The following is a 25,898-nucleotide window of genomic DNA, read 5'->3' as shown; positions in this document are numbered from 1 at the left end:
ATTAAAGGCGTGTGCCACCACTGCCCAGTGCCATGATGAAATTGAAATCAGTAAGATATCTAGAAAAATGTTGTATCTGAAAATTTAAACACCATACTTCTACAAACTAGGAACATAGTTAAAAATAAATGACATAGCTTGGTTGGACAAACAATGCACCCTTAGATGTACAGAAATTGGTATGTTAGCCAGGCGTGGTGGCGCACGCCTTTAATCCCAGCACTCGGGAGGCAGAGGCAGGCGGATCGCTGTGAGTTCGAGGCCAGCCTGGTCTACAAAGTGAGTCCAGGACAGCCAAGGCTACACAGAGAAACCCTGTCTCGAAAAACCAAAAAAAAAAAAAAAAAAAAAAAAAATCGGTATGTTAGCTGACATAGTGGTACATACCTCTAACCCTAGCACTCAGGAAGCAGAGGGAAAGTGCTGTAGGCTCCAGACAGCCTGATTTATACAGCAAATTCCAGGCCAGCTGGGGCTGTACAGTGAGACCTCTGTCTTTAGCAATAACAAACACTTGTTCTCCCGATTTCATGTGCCAGTATCTACTTCCACTAGGATAAAACAAAAATGAAAGTCTTGAAAAAAGGAACAAGCATGGTGATGCACACCTTTAATCCCAGCGCTTGGGAGGCAGAGGCAGGCAGATCGATGTGAGTTCCGGGCCAGCCTGGTCTACAAAGTGAGTCCAGGACAGCCAAGGCTACACAGAGAGACCCTGTCTAAAAAACAAAACAAAACTGTACAACTATTTTACTCAGTTCCTTCAATGCAAACCATCAGAGGACCATGAAAGAAGGCATCACAGACCAAGACTGCTTCTATTGTTAATAACAGCAATAGGGAACTACTCAGTCTTTACTCCAGGCACCAATCTACCTGAACAACCCTTTCATTTGCTTACTACATTTAGAAACCCTGTAGGATAGTGTCTTGGTTTCTTTTTCTGTTGCTTGTGTTCAAATACTCTCAACAAACGCAACTTAAGGGAGAAAGAACTTATTCTGGCTCCAAGTTCTAACAGTAGGGAAGTCACAGTGGCAGGAGCTTGAAAGAGCTGGTCACACTGCATCCACAGTCAGGAACAGAGAGATGATGGCAAGTTGCCTTTTCTTATACAGCTCAGGATCCCAGCCAGGAAACGTCTCCACCTACAATGTCTTCTTACCTCCATGTAATCAAGACTCTCCCACAGGTGTGCCCAGAAGCCTATATCCCAGGTGTGCAGGTTGTTTTAGTTCCTCAGAAGAGGGGATGAGCAGAGAGCTGTATCCAAGCTTTATGAATACATGGGTTGGGCTGAGCCCAGAGTGTTTCTCTTTAACTATCTATGTCTACGCCTAGGCCTGGAAGCTTCTAGCCTCCATTCAATCTAATCTTCTCCAAGCCCAGGCCTTGAAGGCTTGCTTTAGCTTCCATCCTCCACCTGCTAAACCAAGCTAGAATGTTTCCAGCCTCCAAGACTTACTGCTGAGTGAGTTCACGCTTTGCAGTTCTTTCTCAACTCTGGCTGGCTGGATCAACTCAGCTGTTCTGGATCGAACTCCTCTCTAGGCTGATCTGACTGATTCAAACTGGTTTTTCTGCTGACTGAATTGCTCTGCTTGGAAAAACTGATTCTGAACTTCACAACTTCACATACTAAACAGTTTTGAACTGTACTGTACTCACAAACTCCACAAACTAACACACTCACACACAGCGTCCCCCTGATGCTCTTAAGTAGCTTCTCTTTCCTGTCTGCCCCTCAATTAGACTCATTATTTGGGATTAAAGGTATGTCATGTCTCTATTCCAGCCAGATAATAATATACCATTAAAGGTATATTATACTAAGGGCATGTCTGCATTCCCACCAGATCACATAGGCCTCGGTCTTTGGATGTGATCCCTTGCCAGAGTAGCCATGTTGCTGAATTAAAATTCCTTTACACTAGGTAATTCTAGATTCTGTAAAATAACAATTAGCTGTGACCATCACCAGTAGTTATTTTTATCCCAATTATAGATAAGTAAACACGCAGAGAGGCCTAAGTAACTTACCTAATAGCACACAACAGTGAATACAAGAACTGAGACTTAAACCCAGGGAGTCTGGCTCCACACATGGAGTCACGCTAAAGACCTCATCTCTAGTAGCATCCTATACTGGAACAGTATGGGAACTGTTGGCCTGAGAAGTCAGTAGTTAAAAGCTAGGATGCAGCTCAGTGGTAGAGTGCTTGCCTAGTGTGCACAGAGCCCTGGGTTCATTCCCCAGCACTACCAAAACAAAACAGTAGGCTCAATTTAATTTGAAGGTAGAAATGAAGACATTTCAAGATCACTTTCCTGCTGTCTCTGTCATCTGTAGCTTAACCATATCTGCCATCCACGACAGTGGAACTCTATATATACGCTTACATAGGTCTCATACTGTTTCTACTTTGTTTCTACCTGAAGTGAAATTAAAGCTTGCTCTTCATCTGGCACTGATTTCTGGTTCCTCTACTTGCCTGTCTAACCCTTTTTGTGGGAATTCTAATACCTTCCGACCTGGTCAAATTAAACTCAAGGTCACCCATAACATGGATGTAAAAGAAATGGGTAGGTGAACACATGTGGTTGACAAGTCTCACCCAACACAGGCAACATTGAAACTTGTTTTCTAGGAACTTATTAGGTGGGGTTTGTTGTTTGTCTGGTTGGTTATTTGGAGACAGGGTTTCTCTGTGTGGCGTTGGCTGTCCTGGATTTGCTTTGTAGACTAGAATGACCTCAAATTCTCAGAGATCTGACTGCCTCTGCCTCCTGAGTGCTGGGATTGCAGGAGTGTACCACCATGCTCAGCTGTGTTTTTCTAGTGTTTTATGAACTTAGAAATTTTGTCTGCCCTAGCAGTGGACAGATATATACTATGATACTGGATGACTGGGCATAATTTAGCAGAAAATACACCTTGAGGAGTCTAAAACTTAAAGCTTAAAGCTATGATCCTTCCCTAACTAGCCAACACCCCCAGTGCTTTCTCAGATTGCTAGTCTGACGAGGGAAATCCTAACCCCGAAGATATGTCGGAATCTCAAACAGGAAGAGCTCACTGACTAGAGAATCAGTAAGGAAAGACGTAGAGTGTGCTAACACAGAGCTGTCTAAGTATCAAAGAAAGAAGCCAAAGCTGTGAGGCAGCAGGTGAGGCAACCTGAAAAGGTGCTCAGCTGCAGAGTAACCTACACCACAGGAAAGCCCCAGAACACATTTTTGAAACTTTACCATTAGAAGGCTCCAGAGGGAACTCGATTCCAGGAACCTTATTAAACTGAACAGGCCATTCTATCACTGTGTAAAATGTAAATATTCTTATCAGCGCATTGGTGGAGAGCTAGTTCCTCAAAGTGATGAGATAGGAAGAGAGGAGGAGGAGGAACTGGGTTTTATCTGCCTGTCTGAACCCTTTTGCTGGGATTCTAATACCTTTTGATTTGGTCCAATTAAATCTGTAATGTAAATGTAAAAGAAATATGTAAAAAAATAAAGGTATCTGACAAGACTCACCTAACAGCAGATGAGGAGGAAGAGATGGAGGAGGTCAGCACCCGTACCGCCAAAGAAAAAGGGAAAGAAAAATGCTAACTTTTGCAGAGACATGTTTGTTTAAAGAAACACTTGAGGGCTGGAGAGATGGCTCAGTGGTTAAGAGCACTATCTGGTGTGCAGGTATATATGCAGGCAGAATACTGTATATGTAATAAATAAATAAATCTTTAAAGAAGCACTTGCCTTTGCAAAGTTCTGGCGTTGTGTACTACACAAAGTTTCTCTTCATATGAACACACTGCCATGCCCCACTGCACTACAGGTTTTCATAAGTCTTATAATTAAGGTCCAAGCCAGGCATGGTGGTGCATGCCTTGAATCCCAGCACTTGGGAGAAAGAGGCAGGCAGATCACTGTGAATTCGAGGCCAGCCTGGTCTACAAAACGATTCCAAGATAGTCAAGGATACACAGAGAAACCCTATCTCCAAACACAAGGGGTGGGGGGGAAGGCCGGGCCTGGTGGCGCACACCTTTAATCCCAGCACTCTAGAGGCAGAGGCAGGTGGATCGCTGTGAGTTCGAGGCCAGCCTGGTCTACAAAGCAAGTCCAGGACAGCCAAAGCTACACAGAGAAACCCTGTCTCAAAAAACAACAAAAAAAATTTTTTAATTAAAAATTCACATTCATGTTGAATTTGTGAGCCTGCTTAAGTCTTCCATCTTCCCTTCTTGTGTATCATTTGCCATCACTTAGGTTTTGGTGTCTTCTGTCACTTTATATGATGCAGATTTCGCTGTTCTTTCCTCCCATACATAGCACTGAGATATCACGTTAGTCATTAACAACTTCTGAGCTCTACACATGTGCAGAATTTATTTTACTAGGAGCTGTATTGCAGTAACATGTTGTTCTTAAGAGTAAAAAACTAAATTTTAAGCATCCATCTTTGTAAAAGGCTTCTGCATTTGCTGTCTGAGAAGGAGAAAGAGAACTCATGAGAGCACGCCAGCATATTCATGAGAGCACGCCAGCATATTCATGAGAGCACGCCAGCATATTCACGAGAGCACATATGTGGGAAATCAAAAGTGGGAGGAGGGTTACTGTGTAATTCAAACGCTGATTTCTGTACCCTCCATATCTAGTTGCAATCCTTGTTCTGAGAATCTCCTCTCTCCTTGTGTAAACACTGCTCCCCAATTGTCCTCTGATATGCCAATAAAGCAATTACAGTCAGTTGGTGGACAGGGAGAAAATATGGCTGGACTTCCTGCCTTAGGGGCAGGGGGTGGGGGGAGTAGAGGATTCAGCCTCAAGTAGAGGTCCAGGAGAGACTAAGAGAGGAGCTAGAGCAGGAAGCCAGGGTCTCTGGGATTTACACTGGAAGGAAACCAGACTAGCTTTGAGGGCAAAGAATAAAGTAATGACTGCTCAGTACTGTGTTGTAAAGCTTGATAAAAAATAATATATTAGAGTCTCAATTATTTGTGTAATAGCTGTGTTAAGAGAGAAACTGAGAAACAAATACAATTTTATAAAAAATTATTTTAACAGAAGGGAGGGACCAGAGAGAAGACTCACAGGTAAAAGCACTTGCTGCTCTTACAGATGATCCCGGTTCCATTCCCAGCACCCATATGGCAGCTTACAAATATTTTAACTCAAAGTTCAGGAGATATGATGCACCATTCTGGACTCTGCAGGTACTGCATGCACATACTACACAAACCAGGCAAGACACTGACTGACTGATAAACATAAAATAAAATAGAGATAGAGATAGAGTTTAGGCATTTATTTGCAGGATTCCTAGCATGTTATGTGGATTCTGGAATCCCAGTGCAGGTCCTCATGACTGTGCAACAAGCGCCCATAATTATTGAGTCCTCTTTCCAGGATATAATTTCTGTATGTATGTGTCTGTCACATGTATGCAAGTAACTGTTCGGGCCAAAGAGAACATCAGATCACCTGGAACTGAAGTTATAGGAACCAAACTCAAAATTCTCTGAAAGAGAAGCACGTATTCTTACCCGTTGAGCCATCTCTGTAGCCCTTACTTGTAATCCTTTCATAAACTGGTAGGGCAGTCATAGTAAATACTGGAATTAGATTGTTCTTAAGCATATGTAATTATAGAAATATTTCTGTATGATTATATCCAGGAGCAGTTTCTTCTTTTTTCTTTTAAAGATTTATTTATTTATTATGTATATAATGTTCTGTCTGCCAGAAGAGGGCACCAGATCTCATTGTAGATGGTCATGAGCCACCATGTGGTTGCTGGGAATTGAACTGAAGACCTTTGGAAGAACAGCCAGTGCTCTTAACCTCTGAGCCATCTCTCCAGCCCCCCCAATAGCAGTTTCTAATACAATATGGAGTATATGAAGAATTAAAATTATTTTTATTGTGTTAAAAAAATATACAAATACCATAATATATGAAAAGTTGAGTATGAGTTCTAATGTAAAACATCAGTGCTATCTCAACAGCCTAAAATTTTCATGAAAAATATTAATAGTAACACATCAATATGGGCAATATAGCAAATGGTTTTTATTTTGGTATTTCAGGTACCATATGACTTGTTTCTAGGAAATGGGGTATTATGGGTATCATTTGATATAAATGAGCAAATCTAAATAGTATCAGCTTCTCATCTGCAGTCTTTTACAGAATTTATAGCAATGTCAGTACCTTAGTTTAAGGCTCTCGGAGAGTCTTTCAGCTTCTTCAATAGCTTTCTTGATGTTTGCAGGTCCAAGAATTGAAAGATAATAATCCTAAAAGTATATGAAAACCATCCCACACTATTAGTACGGGGCACAGTCACAGGACTGATGTTATATAAAACACTAAAATTGTTTTCTTTTTTCTCTTTTTTTCTTTTCTTTTTGAGACAGGGTTTCTTTGTGTAGACTTGGCTGTCTTGGACTCACTTTGTAGACCAGGCTGGCCTCGAACTCACAGGAATCCACCTGCCTCTGGAGTGCTGGGATTAAAGGTGTGTGTCATCACTGCCCGGTGTTTGTTTGTTTGGTTTGGTTTTTTGAGACAGGTTTTCTCTATGTAACCCCGGCTGTCCTAGAACTCAGAGATCTGCCTACCTCTGCCTCCTACAGTGCTGGGATTACAAAATTGTGGTGTCTATTTGGCTGAGCGTGGTGGCACATGCCTTTAATCCCAGCACTCAAGAGGCAGAGGCAGGTGGATCACTGTGAGTTCAAGGCCAACCTGGTCTACAAAGCAAGTCTAGGACAGTCAAGGCTACACAGAGAAACCCTGTCTCAAAAAACAAAAACAAAAACAAAAAAAAGAGAGAGAGAAAAGAAGGTTTAGATGAAAGAAGTATTTGTTTTAACTTCAAACCTATATAAATCCGTAATTTATTATCCAAATGTCTTAAGAGTATCTCTTTATAACATCAGAATGCACAAACCCACTATAGAATACATTTAACTTATTTATAACATGGCACTAAGTAGACTCACTATTCTTACTGATTATAAACAATGCTGAGGAGGAGAGTTTTGACGAGCAAAGCAGATTTTCCTCCTACATATATGCAATGCATTATATTCCTTTTTCTCCAGTCTCAAAAGGAATAAACCACCAGATTACACAAAGATGCATAGTTTGGGATTGATTAACTTATGTATTTATTTATTTGCTGAGATGGGGGCTCAGTATGTATTCTAAGCTAGTTTAGAGTCTAGTAAGGACCCTCACCCTTGACTCCCAAGTAATGGGATTATAGGCCATGTTTACTGTGTTAAGCAGAGATATTTTTGCTTCTGTCTGTAATAGTTACATGCCAACTAGAGTCAAGATACTTTTGACATACAAAAAAAATTTTGCCCTTGAGGAAATCATAAATTTCCAAAATCAAATAGTAGAAGATACTAACATAATCTAACTCAAAAAAAAAAAAAAAAAAAAAAGAAAAAGAAAAGGTTTGATATGGAAAGTCACTAAATGAAGTTTGTTTTTTTAAGTAACTACTTCAAAAGGTTATACATTATGGTCAGTAAAATTTTGTAGTCAAGGCTTATTGGATATAATTCATTACAGGTCACTTTGACTTAGAACCTATAAGCACAGTTCATCACCAACAGTAGTAGCAGTAATAATAGTAATAATAAAGTGTGTGTGTCATGTACGTGTATGTAAAAGGCAGTAAGAAGGACCATGAAGATAAAGGACTCATCTTCGGCAATGAGAAGTGGTCAAGAGTAGTGACGGTAAAGAAAATCTGTTGTAAGAGTTATCACATATCTACGTATCTATTTAAAATAAAAGAAATCATATTTGATTGTTTACTTTCTAATGCTTAACTGCATCAGAAAAGTCTTTTACCATGCAATACCAATAAAGGTGTAGTTTGTTCAAAATTGCACCAATTGAACATTTGAGACCACTAGTGCAGTATGTTGTTTGAATCATTATTGCAAACTTCTTTCAAAAGCAAATCCAAAAATGTTCTCATTTGTTTCATTTTTCACAAACTCAAACTAAAAAGCTAGTCCAAGCCAAGTGGCGGCGGCGGCAGCACAGGCCTTTAACCCCAGCAACTCTGGGACGCAGAGGCAAGCAAATCTGAGTTCAAGGCCAGCCTGGTATACAGAGCGAGTTCCAGCCAAACACATGCTAAGAAACCCTGTCTTACAAAACAAAATACAAAGCAAAAGCTGGTCTGAGAGTATACTTTATCTTACCTAAATGCTCAAAAAAAAAAAAAAAAAAAAAAAAAAAAAAAAAAAAAAAAAAAAAAAAAAAAGCCTGCTGTGTTTGGAACTGTGTATTACAAACTATGAGGCAACAGTCCTCTTCCTGAGTAAGGTTTCCCAGAAGCACAGTTACCAGCACGGATTATTGTCAATAATATAACAAGTGGCAGAATAGAGAGATAATATTCAACTAAAAATTCTTCAGAGGTTAACCAGTACAGCTTTGCTGTTTCTCTCAGATTCCCTATTTAAACAGGTTAACCAATACAGACATGATGGTACACACCTTTAATCCTAGGGCTGCTGGGGCAGAAGCAGGGGCATCAGCCTGAGTTTGAAGGCAGCTGGGCCACACGGTTAGACCCTGTCAAAAGGGGAGGGGAACAAAAAGATGGGGGTGGCTTGGAGTGGTGCTCAGCAATGCTCTGAAGACTCCTAAATACAACTGTGGCTTCATGAGGATTTCTGTGCCTGTGTTTTACTCCTCTTACTTCTCAGATGACCCTGAAAGCACCGTTCAGGGTCAAGCAGTTTCTAGCTATATCATGGTGCCCTCACTACTACATGGACAACTTTTACTTACAAATTAAACACTTTGCAATATAAAATAAGAGGAAAAGCACACAATTCTGAAGGGATTCAGGTACATAGCCTGAACCTATTCAATTTAAGTAGTTGTAACTGTAAAACATCTAGGTAGTTTAATACCTCACATACTTGAGAGACACTAGGAAGGTTAGAGTAAAAGAAACGAACAAAAACAGTTCTAAGGCAGGAGAGATGAGATGCTCTAGACAGAGCAAATAGGGAACAGAGCAACTGTAGCGTCCGAAACACCAGCCTGAATCACCTGCCCCCTTTGCAGGCAGCTTCCTAACCTGACCTTCACAAACTCAGTGATACTGAGGACAAGGAAGAGTTCTTAGCCATCAAAATTAACTCCAACCTATTCAAGGAAAAGCAATCAGAAAAGTAATTCCAACCTTGCAAAGAGAAAAAACACTTCTAAGTTCCAAAAATAAAGCACTAAGCAAACATACACAAAATCAGTTCACTAACGGACCAATCAGACAACAGCAGCCACCAAAGCTAAGCAACCTTCAAGCATTCCAAGAATTTATTTTAGAGAGTTCCGAGCAGGGTTGCGATGGAGGTGTGTGACATACAGCCCCACAGTGTACACGTGGAGGGCAGAACAGCCTGTGGGAAATCAGTCCTCTCCCGCCCTGTGGGTCCAGGGAGTTGAATTAGGTCATTAGGCTTTACAGCAAGCCATCTTTACCAGCCTCTTCGCTTTACAAGAAATTTCACGGGAACATTTTAGGGTTTTAGGTTTTTTTTGTTTTGTTTTGTTTTGTTTTGTTTTTTTAAGACAGGGTTTCTCTGTGTAGCCTTGGCTATCCCTGGACTCGATCTGCAGAACAGGCTAGCTTTGAACTCAGAGATCCACTTCCCTCTGCCTCCCTAAGTGCTAGGATTACAGGCGTGTGCCACCATGTTGGCTCATGTGAACATTTTAAAGAGTGTTTTAATTTAGGCAGACTCTGGCTTCTTAATCTACAGATAAGTGTGCCTTTAAATATTAAAAGATGTTTTCTCCCATGACAGAACTAATTCAGCCGTTTATCGACAGGCAGTTGAGCCCCTGAGTACAAGGGACACTCCTCTAAAACCCTGTAGCAATTAGCATAGCTTCGTTGGTAGAAGATGATCTACTACCATGACCTAAACCATTAAAGGCACCCATCTTTACTAAGAAATGTTATCGCTCACAGTACTCTGGGGGACTTCAAATAAGAGAAAATCTGTCCCATCTATAAGTCAACTTTCCCACTTCAGAACAAAGTAAAATACTAGTAAGTATCCAGAGCTAACAGAGTGTGCCACCGCAACCTCCAAAATAAAATATCAGTATCAATATTTAAGTGGCTGGACATGATGATGCACTGTTGAACTCAGAGTGCTGGAGATGAGGCAGGGGGACCATAAACTCGAGGCCAGCATGGCTACGAGACCCTCTTAGACAAAGAATGGCTCTTCTGTGGGATAAGAAATCTCTAGGCAGTACTTTGCTATTTCTACATGATACAAGGTCATTTCTAAGGTGGGAGTACTACACAGCATTCTTCCTATGCTTTGACACCACCTATACATTATTTTGCCTGTTTCTAGGACAACTGAAATGCAAATATCATTTCTTTCCAAACCAATCCTTGTCAGTTTCTCTGCCTATTCCATGACTGCCCTCTCTTTCTACGCTTGACCTCAGCAAAGTGAAAGACTAGAACTTGTTAAACAGATTTTAAAAAGGAAAAAAAAGTAGAGATACTGAAGTTTTGCTCCTAATTCTAAAGTCATACATATTTATGTCAACCAAATAAAAAGGCTGGCATATATATAACACTTAAACATGTGACCTTAAAGCAGCTGAAAACACATTTATACGTGTGCTGTGTGACTGTGGGCCTCGTGTGTGCAGGTGTCCATGGAGGCCAGAAGGCACTGCACACCTGAAGCTGGAGGTAGAAGCATTTCTAAGTCACCTGAAATGGGTGCTGGACCTACACTCAGGTCTTCCACACAAAGCACTCTTAACTGCTGAGCCATGTCTCTAGTCCCTTTGCTTTATTTATTGACCTGACTATGCTGTCCAAACTGTCCCAGAACTCTTGGGCTTACATGAGACTAAAGGCCAGAGCTATCGCACTCAGCTATTATTTTTCTTATTCAGTGCATAAATCAACTGAATCCTTCCATTTGACCTAGCAATAATTTATTATGACAAAAAGCAAACAATCAGTTTATATACTTCTATATATACACAAATAATGAAACTATGTTTCTGCTTTGTTTTCCCTAGCCACACAGGAGTTGAAACTTGTCAAGAGAGCATGTGACCTATCCTGCTTAGTATTGCCAGGCCCAAAATTTGGCTGCCAACACCAGGAGATGTGAGGAGGAACAAAAATTATTTCACAGGTAGTTAAAGTTTTTAGAGGAAATCAATAACTCTATAATACAAAAACAGCAAATAGGAATAAAAAAAAGGGTACCTGCTGTTGCTTGAAATCAGGTCTTTTTTTGATAAGATTATAAACCGCCACATATTTCATATAAAGCACATAGGCCTTTTCCTCATCGCGATCTAGTCTGGATTCTTCCGCTGTCTTGAAGATCTTCTGAGCACTGTGTACATAACTGAGAAATAGAAAAATTTACAATACCTGGTACTGGGGGAAAATACACATCATGTATAAATTCTGCAGATGACCTTGATAAAATAAATTTTCATTGAGCCAGGCATGGTGGTGCACGCCTTTAATCCCAGCACTCCGGAGGCAGAGGCAGGCCGATCTCTGTGAGTTCCAGGCCAGCCTGGTCTACAAAGCGAGTCTAGGACAACCAAGACTACACAGAGAAACCCTGTCTCAAAAGCCAACCACATGGTGGCTCACAGCCATCTATAATGTGATCTGATGCCCTCTTCTGGCCTGCAGGGGTACATGCAGGCAGAGCACTGTATACATAATCTTTAAAAAAAAAAAAAAATCAATACTTAGGTTGTATTACTTCACACAATTACAAATTATACCCTCCCTCTGGGGTTAGGCTAGGCTTAAGGGATAAGCCAGACCCTGCTAGAAAGGAATGACTCTTAGGTCTGACCTTTATGATGTTCCTGTGCTTAGTATTTGAGAAAGTTCAAACAGTAGGGTGAGATGGCACATACCTCTAATCCCAGCACTAAGAGAAGCAGAGGCAGGTGGATCTCTGTGAGTTAGAGGCCAGCCTGGACTATAGAGTGAGTCCTGAACCGTTAAGGCTACACAGAGAAACCATACCTCAATAAATAAGTAAATAAATAAATAAATAAATAAATAAAATAAAATGAAGTTCCTAGGTGGCTTTACTGGAAAAAAAAAAACCAAGCAACAAGAACAAAAAAAAAAAAAAAAAAAAAAAAAAAAAACAACCCAAGCAACAAGAACTAAGCAACATTACTTTGTTACCCCACATTCATGAAGTAAGCCACTCCTCTATTTTTTCTATAGAAGGTTTTTTTTTTTTTAAAGCCATTTTGTTGCTGGTAAATATTATCAAACAACGGTGTACTCTTGGATTTTTCTCTCCTCACTTTTAAGTAAAGTTTTTTGTTTTTTTGTTTTGTTTTGTTTTGTTTTTTGGTTTTTCGAGACAGGGTTTCTCTGTGTAGCCTTGGCTATCCTGAACTCACTTTGTAGACCAGGCTGGCCTCGAACTCACAGTGATCCACCTGCCTCTGCCTCCCGAGTGCTGGGACTAAAGGCTTATGCCACTACGCCCAGCTTAAATAAAGTTTTTACCATTCAACTGTTACCAATGATGTTTTGTTTTCTTTCCATTTTACACTTATTTGCTTGATACAATGACTCATTAAAATGCTCCTGTGACTACACAGGTCTCTAGCTTTGTCTTCATTGGTTCATTTGGGATTGCGTGTCCTATTTATGTCCTATTTATGTCAGAGAATATCTATTGTTCTCCCCTTGCTCTCTAAGATCTGCTTTTCCTAAGTCTGGGGAATGTGGTAGCTAGGTCTGCCTTTCTCTCTAAAACTTATTTCCATCTAAATAATAATATAATCACTTATTAACTTCTAAATCACTTTTTCTGGTGAAAATTTTTTTGTTTTGTTTTTTGAGACAGGGTCTCTCTGTGTATCCTTGGCTGCCCTAGACACACTTTGTAGACTAGGCTGGCCTCGAACTCACAGTGATCCGCCTTCCTCTGTCTCCCAAGTGCTGGGAGCAAAGGTGTGCGTCACCACTGCCTGGCTGAAAATAAATTTGATCAAAAAGTTCTCTTATAGTTCACTGTTCCTTAACTGCTAGAGTTGACAATTTTAAGGACAACCTATTTTTAGCAAATTTATATTTCCAGCAAGTATCAGAATCAGTTGACCACTAGACCCTGAGAGTTGGAACCTCTCCTGGAAAGGCACATTTTTCTACCTGTCCCTTCGATGGCAAGTAAAGCTGGAGAAGTAAAAACACTTAAAACAAATCATTAAGTTAAAATTCTATCAAATTGGAACAAAATAAAACCTAAAGAATACTGTTTCTGTCTTACGGATTCTATTGTGATGAAACACCATGACTAACGCAACTGAGGAACAGGGTTATTTGGCTTACACATCCCTAGTCACAGTCCACCGAGGGGAGCCAAGGCAAGAATTCAAACCTGTTGGGAATCTGCAGGCAGGAGCTGATGCAGAGGCCGAGGCTCACTGGCTTGCTCCTCGTGGGTGGCTCAGACTGCTTTCTTATAGACCCAGGACCACCAGCCCACGATGTCACACCGTCAGTAGACTTGGCTGGGCTTCTCCCATCAATCACTAAGAATATGTCCCACAGGCCTGCCTCCTACAGCCTGACCTTACGGAGACATTTCTTTCACTTAGGGTCCCTCCTCTCAGATGACTTTAGCTTGTGTGAAGTTGTCATAAAACCAGTCAGGATAACTAGACAAAAAAACCAGGTACAGCCCCTCTTTTAATCAGAGAAGTACTACCCGCCAGAACCCTAACTTACACGTATCTTTAATTAACAGCTATATTGCTTTGTAAGAAAAAATGGTTTGTGGCAAAAATAACTCTTCTAGAACCCTTTTTTTTTTTTTTAAATCATCTAGTATATATACTGGCCAGGAAGCAGGTAATTTACATTTGAGCAATAAAACATTTATTCTGTTAAGGGAAAGCCACAAACTCCTCCATCTTATTTCACTCTGGTGATCACATCGTTTTTCAAATAAACTTTAAATTGGCCATTCATTAAATCTAAGTAATAAGGAAATGATGTAAAATTAATATGATTTAATCAAACTAACAAAGAGCACATACTTCTTGGTGCTGGTTTTCTCAAGTTTAACTTCTGTCTTCTTGTTGAGGTCTTTTAGTGAAGAGCTGAGGTAGAGTTCTTTAGGAACTGAAGCTACAGCAGGCATGATGACCGATGCTCGCTTTTCTACTTCAACGATGGGTGCTGTGGTTCATAAAAAGTAGTTCTTTCCTAAAACAGAAAATTCTGTTAATTATCCTCATCAGCAAAAAACAGTGTCATAAAATAGTGTCAGGACTAGGGATGCAGCTCAGGCAAGGTGACTGCCTGGCTGCAGGGCCCTGGCACCCCACACACACCCCACATGCTATATGCACACACGCTAAGCAAAAATAGCACTATACTGCCAGGCATGGCCCCGGCAATTGGGAGGCTGAGGAAGAAGGATTATGAGTTTTTCATCCATCTGGGTACCCAGTGAGACTCTGAATTCAAATGAAAACTAGCACCCACTACTATATCCTTCCCCAGCAGGGTTCACTTCAAATTATATTGAGTATCTATTTTGGGAGTTACACACACACACACACACACACACACACACCCTATGGTATAAGCAATACTTATTTTCAAATGTTTATTAAATGGATTATTATATCGTTTTGCCACCAGTATCAAAATCTTATTAAAAGAATAGAATATGAGCTTTTATATTACTGTCTATTAAAACCACATTGTATACATATTATGAGTAAAATTTTCAACTCGAAATATTTTATTTTCTTTGTTTTTTGTTTTTGTTTTGTTTTGTTGGTTTTTTGAGACAGGGTTTCTCTGTGTAATAACCCTGGTTGTCCTAGAACTCTCTTTGTAGACCAGGCTGGCCTTGAACTCACAGTAATATGTCTGCCTCTGCCTCTGCCTCTCTAGTGCTGGGATTAGAAGTGTGCACCACCATGCCCCACCTGTTTACTTTTTTAAATATCATCTTATAAAAGAAGAGTTGTAGGCAGAACCAGGTGTAGAGGAATGTTAATTCAGAACATGGCTGTTCTGGCAAGAGATCACATCCAAACATCTTCTAGATCAGTGTGATCTGGATGGAATGCAAGCATGCTTTTAATCCAGGAGCAGGAGACAGAGACAAACAGATCTGAGTTCAAGGCCAGCCTGGTATAGAGAAAGTATCAGGTAAAGAAAAGCTTAGGTCCAGGCATGTGACACATGCTTTTAATTCCAGACAAAGGTAAAGTTAGTTTGCAGAAGGAAGCACCCATGTTTGAAAGTGATATCTAATCGAGTGGCAGGAAAGGTGAGGAATCAGAGAAGACTTGACAGAATAGGATATGCCAACTCTCACAAGAAGAGAGAGGAAAGGCAGTTTTACAGAGAAAGGAATTTACAGAGAGGACAGTAATAGAGAGATGGGTTGCAGAGAGAGAGAGAGAGAACTCAGGTGAAGATGGAACGAGCAAGAAAATGAGAAGAAAAGCCGGGCGTGGTGGCGCACGCCTTTAATCCCAGCACTCGGGAGGCAGAGGCAGGCGGATCGCTGTGAGTTCGAGGCCAGCCTAGACTACAAAGCGAGTCCAGGACAGCCAAGGCTACACAGAGAAACTCTGTCTCGAAAAACCAAAAAAAAAAAAAAAAAAAAAAAAAAAAGAAAGAAAGAAAATGAGAAGAAGCCAGAGATTACAGCAGATTGCTAAATTAGTTAGGGCCAAGCAGAACAATTCCTGGCTGAGAGAGAAGCCAGACGAAATAAGTCAGCTGAGAGAGGAGTTAGAGCCAGAACAGCTGAGTTGAACCAGCCAGCCCAGGGCTCAGAAAGAACAAGGGCGAGCTTATTAAGCAGTAAGTGTCAGAGGCTGAAACATTCTAGGCCTAGGTTAGATTGTATGGAAGCTAGAAGCTTCCAGGACAGGGCCTAGGTTAGCAGAAGGCAGCAGGAAGCCTCTGAGACAACAACTGAGCTGGAAGAATAAAAGTTACTTTTATAACCAGGTATATGGAAAATAGGAACAAAACCAACATATTTTGCTTCTGTCAGAAAACACTCCTACACTTTGGTTTACTCTGAAAGGGTCTTCGATGGTTCGTGATATTCTTTGTTTCCTGATATGTTAATTCTCAGAAAATATGGAGTTGACAAAATGAAAACAGAAAGAATGGCAAGGCATGTACCATGTGACTATTCACCAGGCTACCTGTCAAGAGCCATTCTATTTAAGGAAGTTCAGTAGGCATGTGAGCTTTCTGGAATGTAACCCGGCATTTTGCAAAGTCTGTACTTCGAGGCACCCAGCCTCTGACACACCTTCTTTTCTGTGCTGCTGCATCTCTCAAAAATTTGGCATGGTGTGAACCCTCACTTTCTGGGTATTTAGCCGCTGCGATTAAACAAACCTCAAATGGGATCTTTATAAAGATACACTGCTATTCAGATGAATTGATGATTTCATAATTCCTAGTAATGAATGATTTGATTCCAACAATTTTAGAAGTTAAGAAGTTAGATAAGCCGGGCGTGGTGGCGCATGCCTTTAATCCCAGCACTCGGGAGACAGAGACAGGTGGATCGCTGTGAGTTCGAGGCCAGCCTGGTCTACAAAGCGAGTCCAGGACAGTCAAGGCTACACAGAGAAACCCTGTCTCGAAAAACAAAAACAAAACAAAAGTTAGCTAGCTGATAGAAAGCTTATAGCCACAATAAATACCTTTGTGGACCTCCAGTTGCCAACTACATACATCTCACTAGGAGACAGGCTTGCAACAGATTTGTGGCTTCAGATAAGCTTTCACTCTAGAGACTGCACCACGAATCCTGGTTATGTACCATAAATATAGACAAGTTGGTTTGAAGTTCCCATGAACCCAGAAAATAATGCGACTACCAAGACATGTCTAAATTAAGTATAAACCTTAACGTCAAAAAATACAAACATTTGTTGTCGTTCCTTATGCTTTGTCAGTTTATGACATAAAATACTGTCATTTTAAAGCTACATTGTATCTTGGAATGTAAGACTTGATATAGAAATGTTTAGCTTAGTACTGAAACATGCAAACACTAAAATTCCTCCCATTATAATGGTTTCCACCTGTTTTAGTGATAAATCCTTTTGACTGTGAGGTAATTCTTTCTCTGATGCTTCAGCTCAGGCTATAACAAGTGTAACCAGGATAATGAAGTTTGTTGGAGCCATTTACCTCATCCATCCTCTCCTCTCGTGTGTGTGTGTGTGTGTGTGTGTGTGTGTGTGTGTGTGTGTGTGTGTGTGTTCTATTTCTATTTTCTATCTCTTATTCCTTATTCCTCTGTTGATTCACAAGTAAGTTAACAGACTCCAGGCTCAGCAATCAGCCACATGGTGGCTCATAACCATCTATAATGTGATCTAATGCCCTCTTCTGCAGATAAAGCACTCATATACAATAAATAAATAATCTTAAAAAAAAAAAAAAGAATGTGCGGGGGCTGGAGAGATGGCTCAGAGGTTAAGAGCACTGACTGTTCTTCCAAAGGTCCTGAGTTCAATTCCCAGCAACCACCTGGTAACTCACAACCATCTATAATGGGATCTGGTGCCCTCTTCTGGTACCTCTTCTGGTATGCAGGCAGAGCACTGTATACATAATAAATAAATAAATCTTTTTAAAAAAATGTGCAACCCATGTCAGATAGTGTAGATAATTTGTTTTGTTTTTCGAGACAGGGTTTCTCTGTGTACTCTTGGCTGTCCTGGACTCATTTTGCAGACCAGGCTGGCCTCGAACTCACAGTGATCCACCTGCCTCTGCCTCCCTGAGTGCTGGGATTTCAGGTGTGCACCACCACGCCTGGCCTGATAATGTATATAATTTAAGAGAGTAAGTCACTAGCTAGTTTAAAGTTAAATTTAAAACACTCATAGATATTATGCTATATAAAGTATCGTGCTTTTAGAAGCTGAAGGAATAAAATAGGATATTTCAACAGAAAGCTAAAAAACCAAACCAAACCAAACCAAAACAACAACAACAAAAAGCCAAAAACAATGTGAAACAAAACTGTAAAGAGTGAAAACAAAAATAGTAGATGGTGTTTCAAATAAAAACATTAAGAGGGCTGAAGAGATGTGTCAGAGGTTAAGAGCAGTAGCTGCTCTTCCAAAGGTCCTGAGTTCAATTCCCATCAACCACATGATGGCTCACAACCATCTATAATTAGATCTGGTGCCCTCTTCTGGTGTGCAGGGACACATGCAGGCAGAATACTGCATAATAAATAAATAACTCTTCAAAAAAATTAAGAAAGGAAAACTATTACCAAAGGGAATTAGAATTCATCAGAAACGAAAGAATGTATGTATCTTCTTTGATGAAGATGGCTTTGATGGAGATGAGAAATAGTGTGAGGTCAAGGCCAAAAAAAAAAAAAAAGAAACCAAGTGTACCTCTAGGAATCAGCTGCCAGGGAAAATACAAAGAGCCACAAGTAGTAAAGTCACAAAAACCGGTCTCCACCCAGACCATAAGCTGCACATAACTATTTACCTTGTTTTCTAAAGGTAATGAAAGAGTCAAAGCAGGGTTCTGGGGGAGTTCTGTAGTCCCGACTAACAAGAGCACAGAGATGGACTGGAGAAACTCCTAGTTGTCTACTGTAATGGGTTTGTAATGACAGTAGAGAAAGAAGGACAGAGGTTGGAATTAGGGCAAGAGAAATGGAATAGAAGAAGCAGATACAAGAAACCCTACAAAGATAAAGCTAGGTCTTGCCACATGACAGATACAGCAGGAAACATGTCCCTAAAGTCTTTAGCAATGGGTTTTTAAGATAAATAAATTACACACACACACACACACACACACACACACACACACACACACACAAAACCCACACATATATTCCTTTTTTTTGAGACAATCTTGCTATGAAGTCCGGGCTGGCTTAGAACATAAAACCCAGTAAAAGTATGCAATACTTTAAAAAAAAAAAAATTTTTTTTTAATTGTAAACTAAAGTAAACGGAGTAGCCAAATAAACCAGGAGCGGCCAGGTACACACCTGTAATCCAGCACTTGGGGAGGCAGAGACAGGAGGATCTCTGAGTTCCAGGCCAATCTGGTCTACAAAGCAAGTCCAGGACAACCAAGGCTACACAGAGAAGCCCTGTCTTGAAACACCAAAAACAGAGGCTGGACGCACGCCTTTAATCCCAGCACTCAGGAGGCAGAGGCAGGTGGATCTCCAAGTTGAGGCCAGCTTGGTCTACAAAGCAAGTCCAGGAGAGCCAGGACTACAAGAGAGACTCTAGCTTGAAAGAAACAAAACAACCGCCCCCCAAAAAATAACCACACAAAACAAAAAAGAAAAACCAAAACTAAACAAACAAAAAACAAAGTAGCCAGATGCAGCTCAGAACTCCCAGGACCCAGGAAGCAGGAGAACTAAGAATTCAAGCCAGCCTGAGCTACCGTGCAAGACAACGTCTCAAAACAAAACAAGAACTCAATGGCTCACATGACAGATGCAGTTCAAAGACCAACACTGGCCGCAGAACTAACTCCTTCTTGCTGCTTGAGAACAAAATAAGCTCATGACAAAACACAAACCAAAAAGCCTTTTATAGTCATCAGACTTCCATTCCAAGGCAAGCTTTCCTATGCTAAGGAGAGCAGATCAGGCAGGGCTGCATACTGCATACTGCAGCCATGTCTCATCACTGAAGAAGAGGGGGAACCTTCACCATTCACTCTGGATAGCACTGTTCTAAGTGATATCTGGTCACAAGTGTCTTACTCTGGTTAATAAGGGCAAGTTAATCTCATGAAACAATAAATCAACAATCAATTGTTCTATTTCTATTAATATGACTCTAGTCACTAGTTAGACAAGGAAAGGAAAATCCAGTTCAGCTAGAAAGAAAAAGTTTCAGCCAGCCCAGTGTCTTCTTCAATGCTGGTCCCTTCCTCTTCAGGGGCCAGTGTAAGATCGCCCTCTGTCTCTGCCAGTTCCAGTCCTTGGAGCTCTTTTCTTGGACTGAGTTCCACAGTGCTTGTTACCTATATTCAGTACCGTTTTTGGCCCAAAGAACAATTTGGCTGAAATGATGAGAGATGAGGTGAGAAAGGAAGCATTGCAGAAGGGAAGCACCACAGACAGACATAAAGTAGGAAGTTACTATGGAAAAACAATGAGGAAAAGCAAGGCAAACCATAGAAATCACTAAGCAATAATCGCTGGACCCAAAGGAGTACACTGATGGTGTGCTGTGTCCGTAACAGTCCTGCCAACACTTAACAGCTGCTAACGGTATGTTAGCAAGGAGATGCAGCCACAGAATGGAGGGCCTGGGAAGCCATCCAGACCCTTTACATTGGACTTAGCAAGCAGTAAGTCAGTATTACCTCAGGATTGCCAAAATGGATATATACAAGATGGATTTGAAAGAGACAGGACTAAAGGAACAATACTATGGGAAAGAATAATTAGAAAGCCACTGCAGGGAAGAACAAATTAGGCACACTGCTTTGGTGACCCAATGATTAAGACTATTTTCACTTCCTTACATTACCTCATCTCCTTCTGTGAAAATCAGACAACACTAATGTTATTACTAAATAACAATAAGAAGCATTCACAGCAAACACTGCACTGTGGAGCAGCATACACAGAGGCTGAAGCCAGAAGGTGGTGAGTTCAAGGATCCCTTGGGCTACATAAAAAGATCTTGTCTCAAAAACAGCCCAACAACCAAACCAACAACAACAAAAATGTCGAGGTAAAAAAAACAAAGCTGTACTTTAGAAATGGATCAACGAGTGGCCAGTGGTGGAGCATGCCTGCTTTTAATCCCAGCACTCAGGAGGCTGAGGCAGTTGGATCCCTGTGAGTTCCAGGACCACCAAGGCTGTTAAACACAGAAATCCATGTCTTGAAAAACCAAGACAAACAAACAAAAAACACAAACAGAACAACTGATCAGTGTGTGAAGCGCTTCTCAGCCTTGAGGTTCCTCACATTTCAGACCAGAGTGAGCTTGGCTGTGGGAGCCACTGGACACAGTACAGGAAATCCAGCAGCAACCCAGCCCCGGCCCATGAGGTGCTAAGAGCACTCACCTTTCTTTCCTCTAGCCCTGCTAAACAAAATGTGTTGGACACTACCCAGAGTTCTAGAAGAGAAACTGCTCCCAAATAAGGACTGCCACCTTTCAGTAAAATGAGCAGCTCAGTCCTGAGCATACTGAGTATACAGTAAATATCTAAACAACGATGTCTAAACAGAAATATAACGTTAACTTTAAAATCCCAATTTCAGGGCTGGAGAGGTGGCTCAATGCTGAGGAGCACTGGCTGCGACTACACGGCAGCTCACTCAAGTTCCAGAGATTCTGAAACCCTCTTCCTGCCTCCCAGGCATGCATGTGCTGTGCAGATATCAGCCACTGGGTACAGCAGCACGCAACTACAATTCGAGCTACCTGGGGAGGCTGAGGCAGGAGGGTCTCTTAAGCCCAGAAGTTAGAGGCCAGCCTTGGTCACACTAAGACACTTTCAAAAACATATAAACAAATACACACAATAAAAAAATGCAAGGACATTACATACTAATAACTAAAATCAAGAGACTAAATCACCAAGAAATTGAACCCTTGTTTTTTGTTTGTTTGTTTGTTTGAGACAGGGTTTCCCTGTGTAGCCTTGGCTGTCCTGGACTCACTTTGTAGACCAGGCTGGCCTCGAACTCACATCAATCCTCCTGCCTCTGCCTCCCCAGTGCTAGGATAAATAAAAAAATAAAATAAAAAATAAAGAAAAAAAAAGGCGGGGGCGGGGGGGGACTGGACAGACAGCTCACAGGTTAAGCACACTGACTGCTCTTCTGGAGGTTCTACGTTCAATTCCTAGCAACCACATGGTGGCTCACAACCATCTATAATATGATCTGGCCTAATGAACATGCAGACAGAGGGAAAAAAAAGCCGGATTGCTCTCTGCTTCTTGCCTGCCATGAGGTTAACATTCTCTGTAACAAACCCTTGCCACCATGAGACTATGCTTCACCTCAGACATAAAGCAAGGGGTCCAACAAACCTTGAGCAGAAGTGTCCGAAACTGGAAGACAAAATAATCTTCTTCCCTTTAAAAAAAAATTAGGATACTAAGCATTTTATGAATAAAGTGTGATGTGTTTGCCTTTTTTTTTTTTTTTTTTTTTTAGTTTTTTTGAGACAAGGTCTCTCTGTGTTAGCCTGAGCTGTCCTGGACTTGCTTTGTACTCCAGGCTGGCCTCGAATTCACATCGACTCACCTGCCTCTGCCTCCCGAGTGCTGGGATTAAAGGCGTGCACCACCACATCCAGCTGATGTATTGGCTTTATTTTACAACTGTTTTACAAAGCCATATGGATTCCATCCCATTTATATTCTTACCAACAAATAAAAGATCATAATGATTAATAAAGTTCAAGTAAATAAATCACCAAGTTAAATGATAAAGGCATCTTTAAATATTTTTGTTAGTTTCTCTTATTCATAGTTATCTCAAAAAGTACAAGTCTATGAACAATTATTCATGACATAACAGGCTTATATTACTACTACAAGACCTTTACAAATCAATTTTAAAAGATGCACCTAATTGGGAGACAGAGGCAGGCGGACTGCTGTGAGTTCGAGGCCAGCCTGGTCTACAGAGGGAGTCCAGGACAGCCAAGGCTACACAGAGAAACCTTGCCAAAAAAAAAAAAAAACAAAAACAAAAACAAAAAAACCTAATATATAGTCAACAGAGTGGGAATAGTACATTTTAAGTATCTAAAGTGATATAGTATATTAAGATATATAGTAATTATTAGTTATAATTAAGTGTACTTAAAGAAGCACAAATACAGCCAATATCACCTTTGGGCCTGTGCTCTATAGAAGAGAGACTACCTAAATACAATATAACTGACATTCAAGAGGGAGTCTTAAGCAGGAAGAGTTAAAAATGCATAATCTACTCTCAAAGCAGAGATCTTTAAAAAAAAAAAAAAATCACACAGAGAGCATCTGCGTGCCTTGGTGCCTCTGTGTTCAGCAGACAGAGCCAGGCGGATCTCTGAGTTCAAGGCCAGCCTGGTCGACAAAATAAGTTCCAGGACAGCCGAGGTTACACAGAGAAACCCTGTCTGGAAAAAAAATTTAAAAAGCCACCAAAAAACAAACAAAAATAACCTAGGTTGTTTTTTAATGCAGCACGATATATACACAACTAAGAAGAACCTACAGATTAATAAAGAACACCCTAGCTGGGCTGCACACTTTTATCCAACTCTCCAGGAAGAGGGTGGAGGGGCTCTGTGAGTTTGAGACCAGTCTGTCTGGTTTACGTAGTAAGAACTTGCCTAAAAATACAATTATTAAACCCTTCAGTTAGGCATTCTTTTGATCCAAAATCCTGGAGCTTTTAATAAATATTAAACTCGGGGCTCAGTGGTTAAGAGCACTGCCTGTTCTTCCAAAATACCTAGGTTCAATTCCCAGCACCCACTCGACAGCTCACAATTGTCTGTAACACCAAGATCTGACACCCTCACCCCAATGCACAGAAATGAAAAAGAAATAAATGGTGTTTTAAAAACAACAAATATTAAACTCCTTGAACTCTGCAACACCTCTGTGAGTCACGTAAATATTTCTTGAATGACTGAGTTGGTCAAGGTCACAATAAGCTGAAGGCAAGAACTAATCATAGGAACGGCGTCTGCAACTTTGTGAGGAAACGGACATGTGATCTGGGGTTCTGACAATTCCCTCGGTATGTCCGAATTGAAATTAACTTGTCAGTGTCACAAGTCTACCATTTAAGGCACATTTGGGGAGGGGGGAGGGAACCCTCTTTGAAGAAGTTGTGTGATGAATTTATGTAACTCAATTCTTGTACTCCATTAAAAACATACGTGGCTGGGGTCCGGGGTAACAGGGAAAGTATGACAAATGGTTGTTAAGTAAGGCCTGGGGTTGTAGGTGGTACAAAAACCAGAAAACGGAAGCAAAAGAAAGGAGACCGAAGTCGAGTCCAGTATCCAAGAAGAAAGGAGAACTGGTCAAGGCCACCCTCGGAGACTGGCAGACCACACCAAGCTCGCCGGCCAAGCGCAGGACGGCAACGCTAGAGACCCGGGCTTGGGCCCTTCCTAGAGCTGTCTGGGGTTGTCCCACCTCTCTGCGGACAGGGCTCGTCTCCCGGATGACCAGCAGCTAGAGGACGCCTTCCCCGGGAACCGGGGCCAGAGCCAGGCCGCACTCACCGCAGCTCCCGCGCTCCGCTAACGCCGGCCTCCTCCTCGCCTGACGCCCATCGCCCACCACCCGAGGGAGTACGAGCCTTCGCTCTCAGACGCAAACCAGCGCAGCTCATCCCCCTCTTCCCGATTCGCATTGCGTGGCGACGCGTCGCGTCTCTAGACGTCACGGCGGGGGCGGGGCTTCTAATGAAATCCCTAACTCCTCCTTTCTGTCCAGTAGGGAAAAACATCGGGGCCCGCCCTTTCCGGAGGGACAAGCGCCTACCGGTATGCGCATGCGTCGGAGCGGGGCGATTTGTGCCAGTGCGGGACGGAAGCGCCTGTCCGGGACTTCCGGAGTTCTCGAGCGTCTCATTTCCGGATAGTAGGAAGTTCATTATGTGTCACCTCTTGTCTTGGAACTTTCCGCGAGGAAGCGAGCTTATTCTGGCGCCTCTCAGGGGCGTATTTTTCTTCTCAGATAGGAAGTTGGAGGGGGCGGGGGTACAGGGGATTGATACCCTCTAAAACTTGGGACTAAGCATTCTCTGTTTCGGAAAACACACTGCACAAACACTGTCAACATCCCCTAAAGTTCCAGTCTTAGAAAACAGGGGTCTGAACTCTTTAGAGAGTCAACTTAAGCATTCTTGTGGAGAAAGGATGGGCTAGTTCAATTATCTGTAGACATAAAAAGTTGTTTGGGGGGGGGGGCTGGAGAGATGGCTCAGCGGTTAAGAGCACTGGCTACTCTTTTCCAGAGGTTCTGAGTTCAATTCCCAGGAACCACACGGTGGCTCACAATTATCTATAATGAGATATGGTGCCCTCTTCTGGCGTGTAGGTGTACGTGCAGGCAGGATATTATATATGTAATAAATAAATCTTTTTTAATTAGAGTGGCGTTGTTGGCCCTGGTCACTGAGTCCATAAGGGCGGTCCAAATGTTTGATGCATGTCAAATCTGTAGTACAGGTCTACTAAGTATATAAAGTGAAAGTACCTAATGGATCAGCAGTCATTAATCATGACGACTAGTAACCCAGTCTGCAACAGTGCTTCACAGACAGCCTTTAAAAATAAATGCTAATTTCCTTTCCATTGCAGTTAGCTACATGCAAAAAAAAAAAAAAACTCTTGTATTCCTTCTTTAATTTTCTTTTCTTGGAGGCAGAGGCAGGTGGATCGCTGTGAGTTCAAGGCCAGCCTGGTCTACGAAGAGAGTCCAGGACAACCAATCTCGAAAAACCAAAGAAACCTTTTTTTTTTTTTTTTGCTTTTTGTTTTGTTTTGTTTTTTGAGACGGGCTTCTCTGTTTAGCCTTGATTGTCCTGGACTCACTTTGTAGACTAGGTTGGCCTCCAAACCAGGGCAATCCACCTCCTGAGAGCTGAGATTAAAGGTGTGCCACCACCACACCTGGCTCCTCCTTTAAACCTCAGTACGAAATTCTATACCATTTATTTTCACCAAACAAGTGAAGCTGGGCATGGGGTGGCCCAAGCCTTTAATCCCAGCACTCTGGGAGGCCAAAGCAGGTGAATGTCTGTGAGTTCCAGGCCAGCCTGGTCTAC

The 25,898-nt window shown here is 41.5% G+C and overlaps 1 protein-coding gene across 1 annotated transcript in view; it reads right to left on the bottom strand.

Annotated features, from left to right (window-relative positions):
- Positions 1–24,444, bottom strand: part of Usp8 (ubiquitin specific peptidase 8) — a 55,893-nt gene extending 31,449 nt beyond the window's left edge. The window contains exons 1-5 of the mRNA XM_051144559.1: positions 24,349–24,444; positions 16,783–16,889; positions 14,128–14,296; positions 11,300–11,444; positions 6,217–6,302 (exon numbers count right to left, since the gene is read on the bottom strand). Of these exons, the coding sequence (XP_051000516.1) occupies positions 6,217–6,302; positions 11,300–11,444; positions 14,128–14,231 (335 nt within the window). The 5' untranslated portion in view covers positions 14,232–14,296; positions 16,783–16,889; positions 24,349–24,444. The remainder of the gene's footprint in view (positions 1–6,216; positions 6,303–11,299; positions 11,445–14,127; positions 14,297–16,782; positions 16,890–24,348) is intronic.
- Positions 24,445–25,898: the final 1,454 nt, after the last annotated feature.

The sequence above is a fragment of the Acomys russatus genome, chromosome 4, assembly GCF_903995435.1.
Source record: "Acomys russatus chromosome 4, mAcoRus1.1, whole genome shotgun sequence".
NCBI classification, from domain to species: Eukaryota; Metazoa; Chordata; class Mammalia; order Rodentia; family Muridae; genus Acomys; species Acomys russatus.
This window is presented reverse-complemented; position numbering and strand designations above follow the sequence as displayed.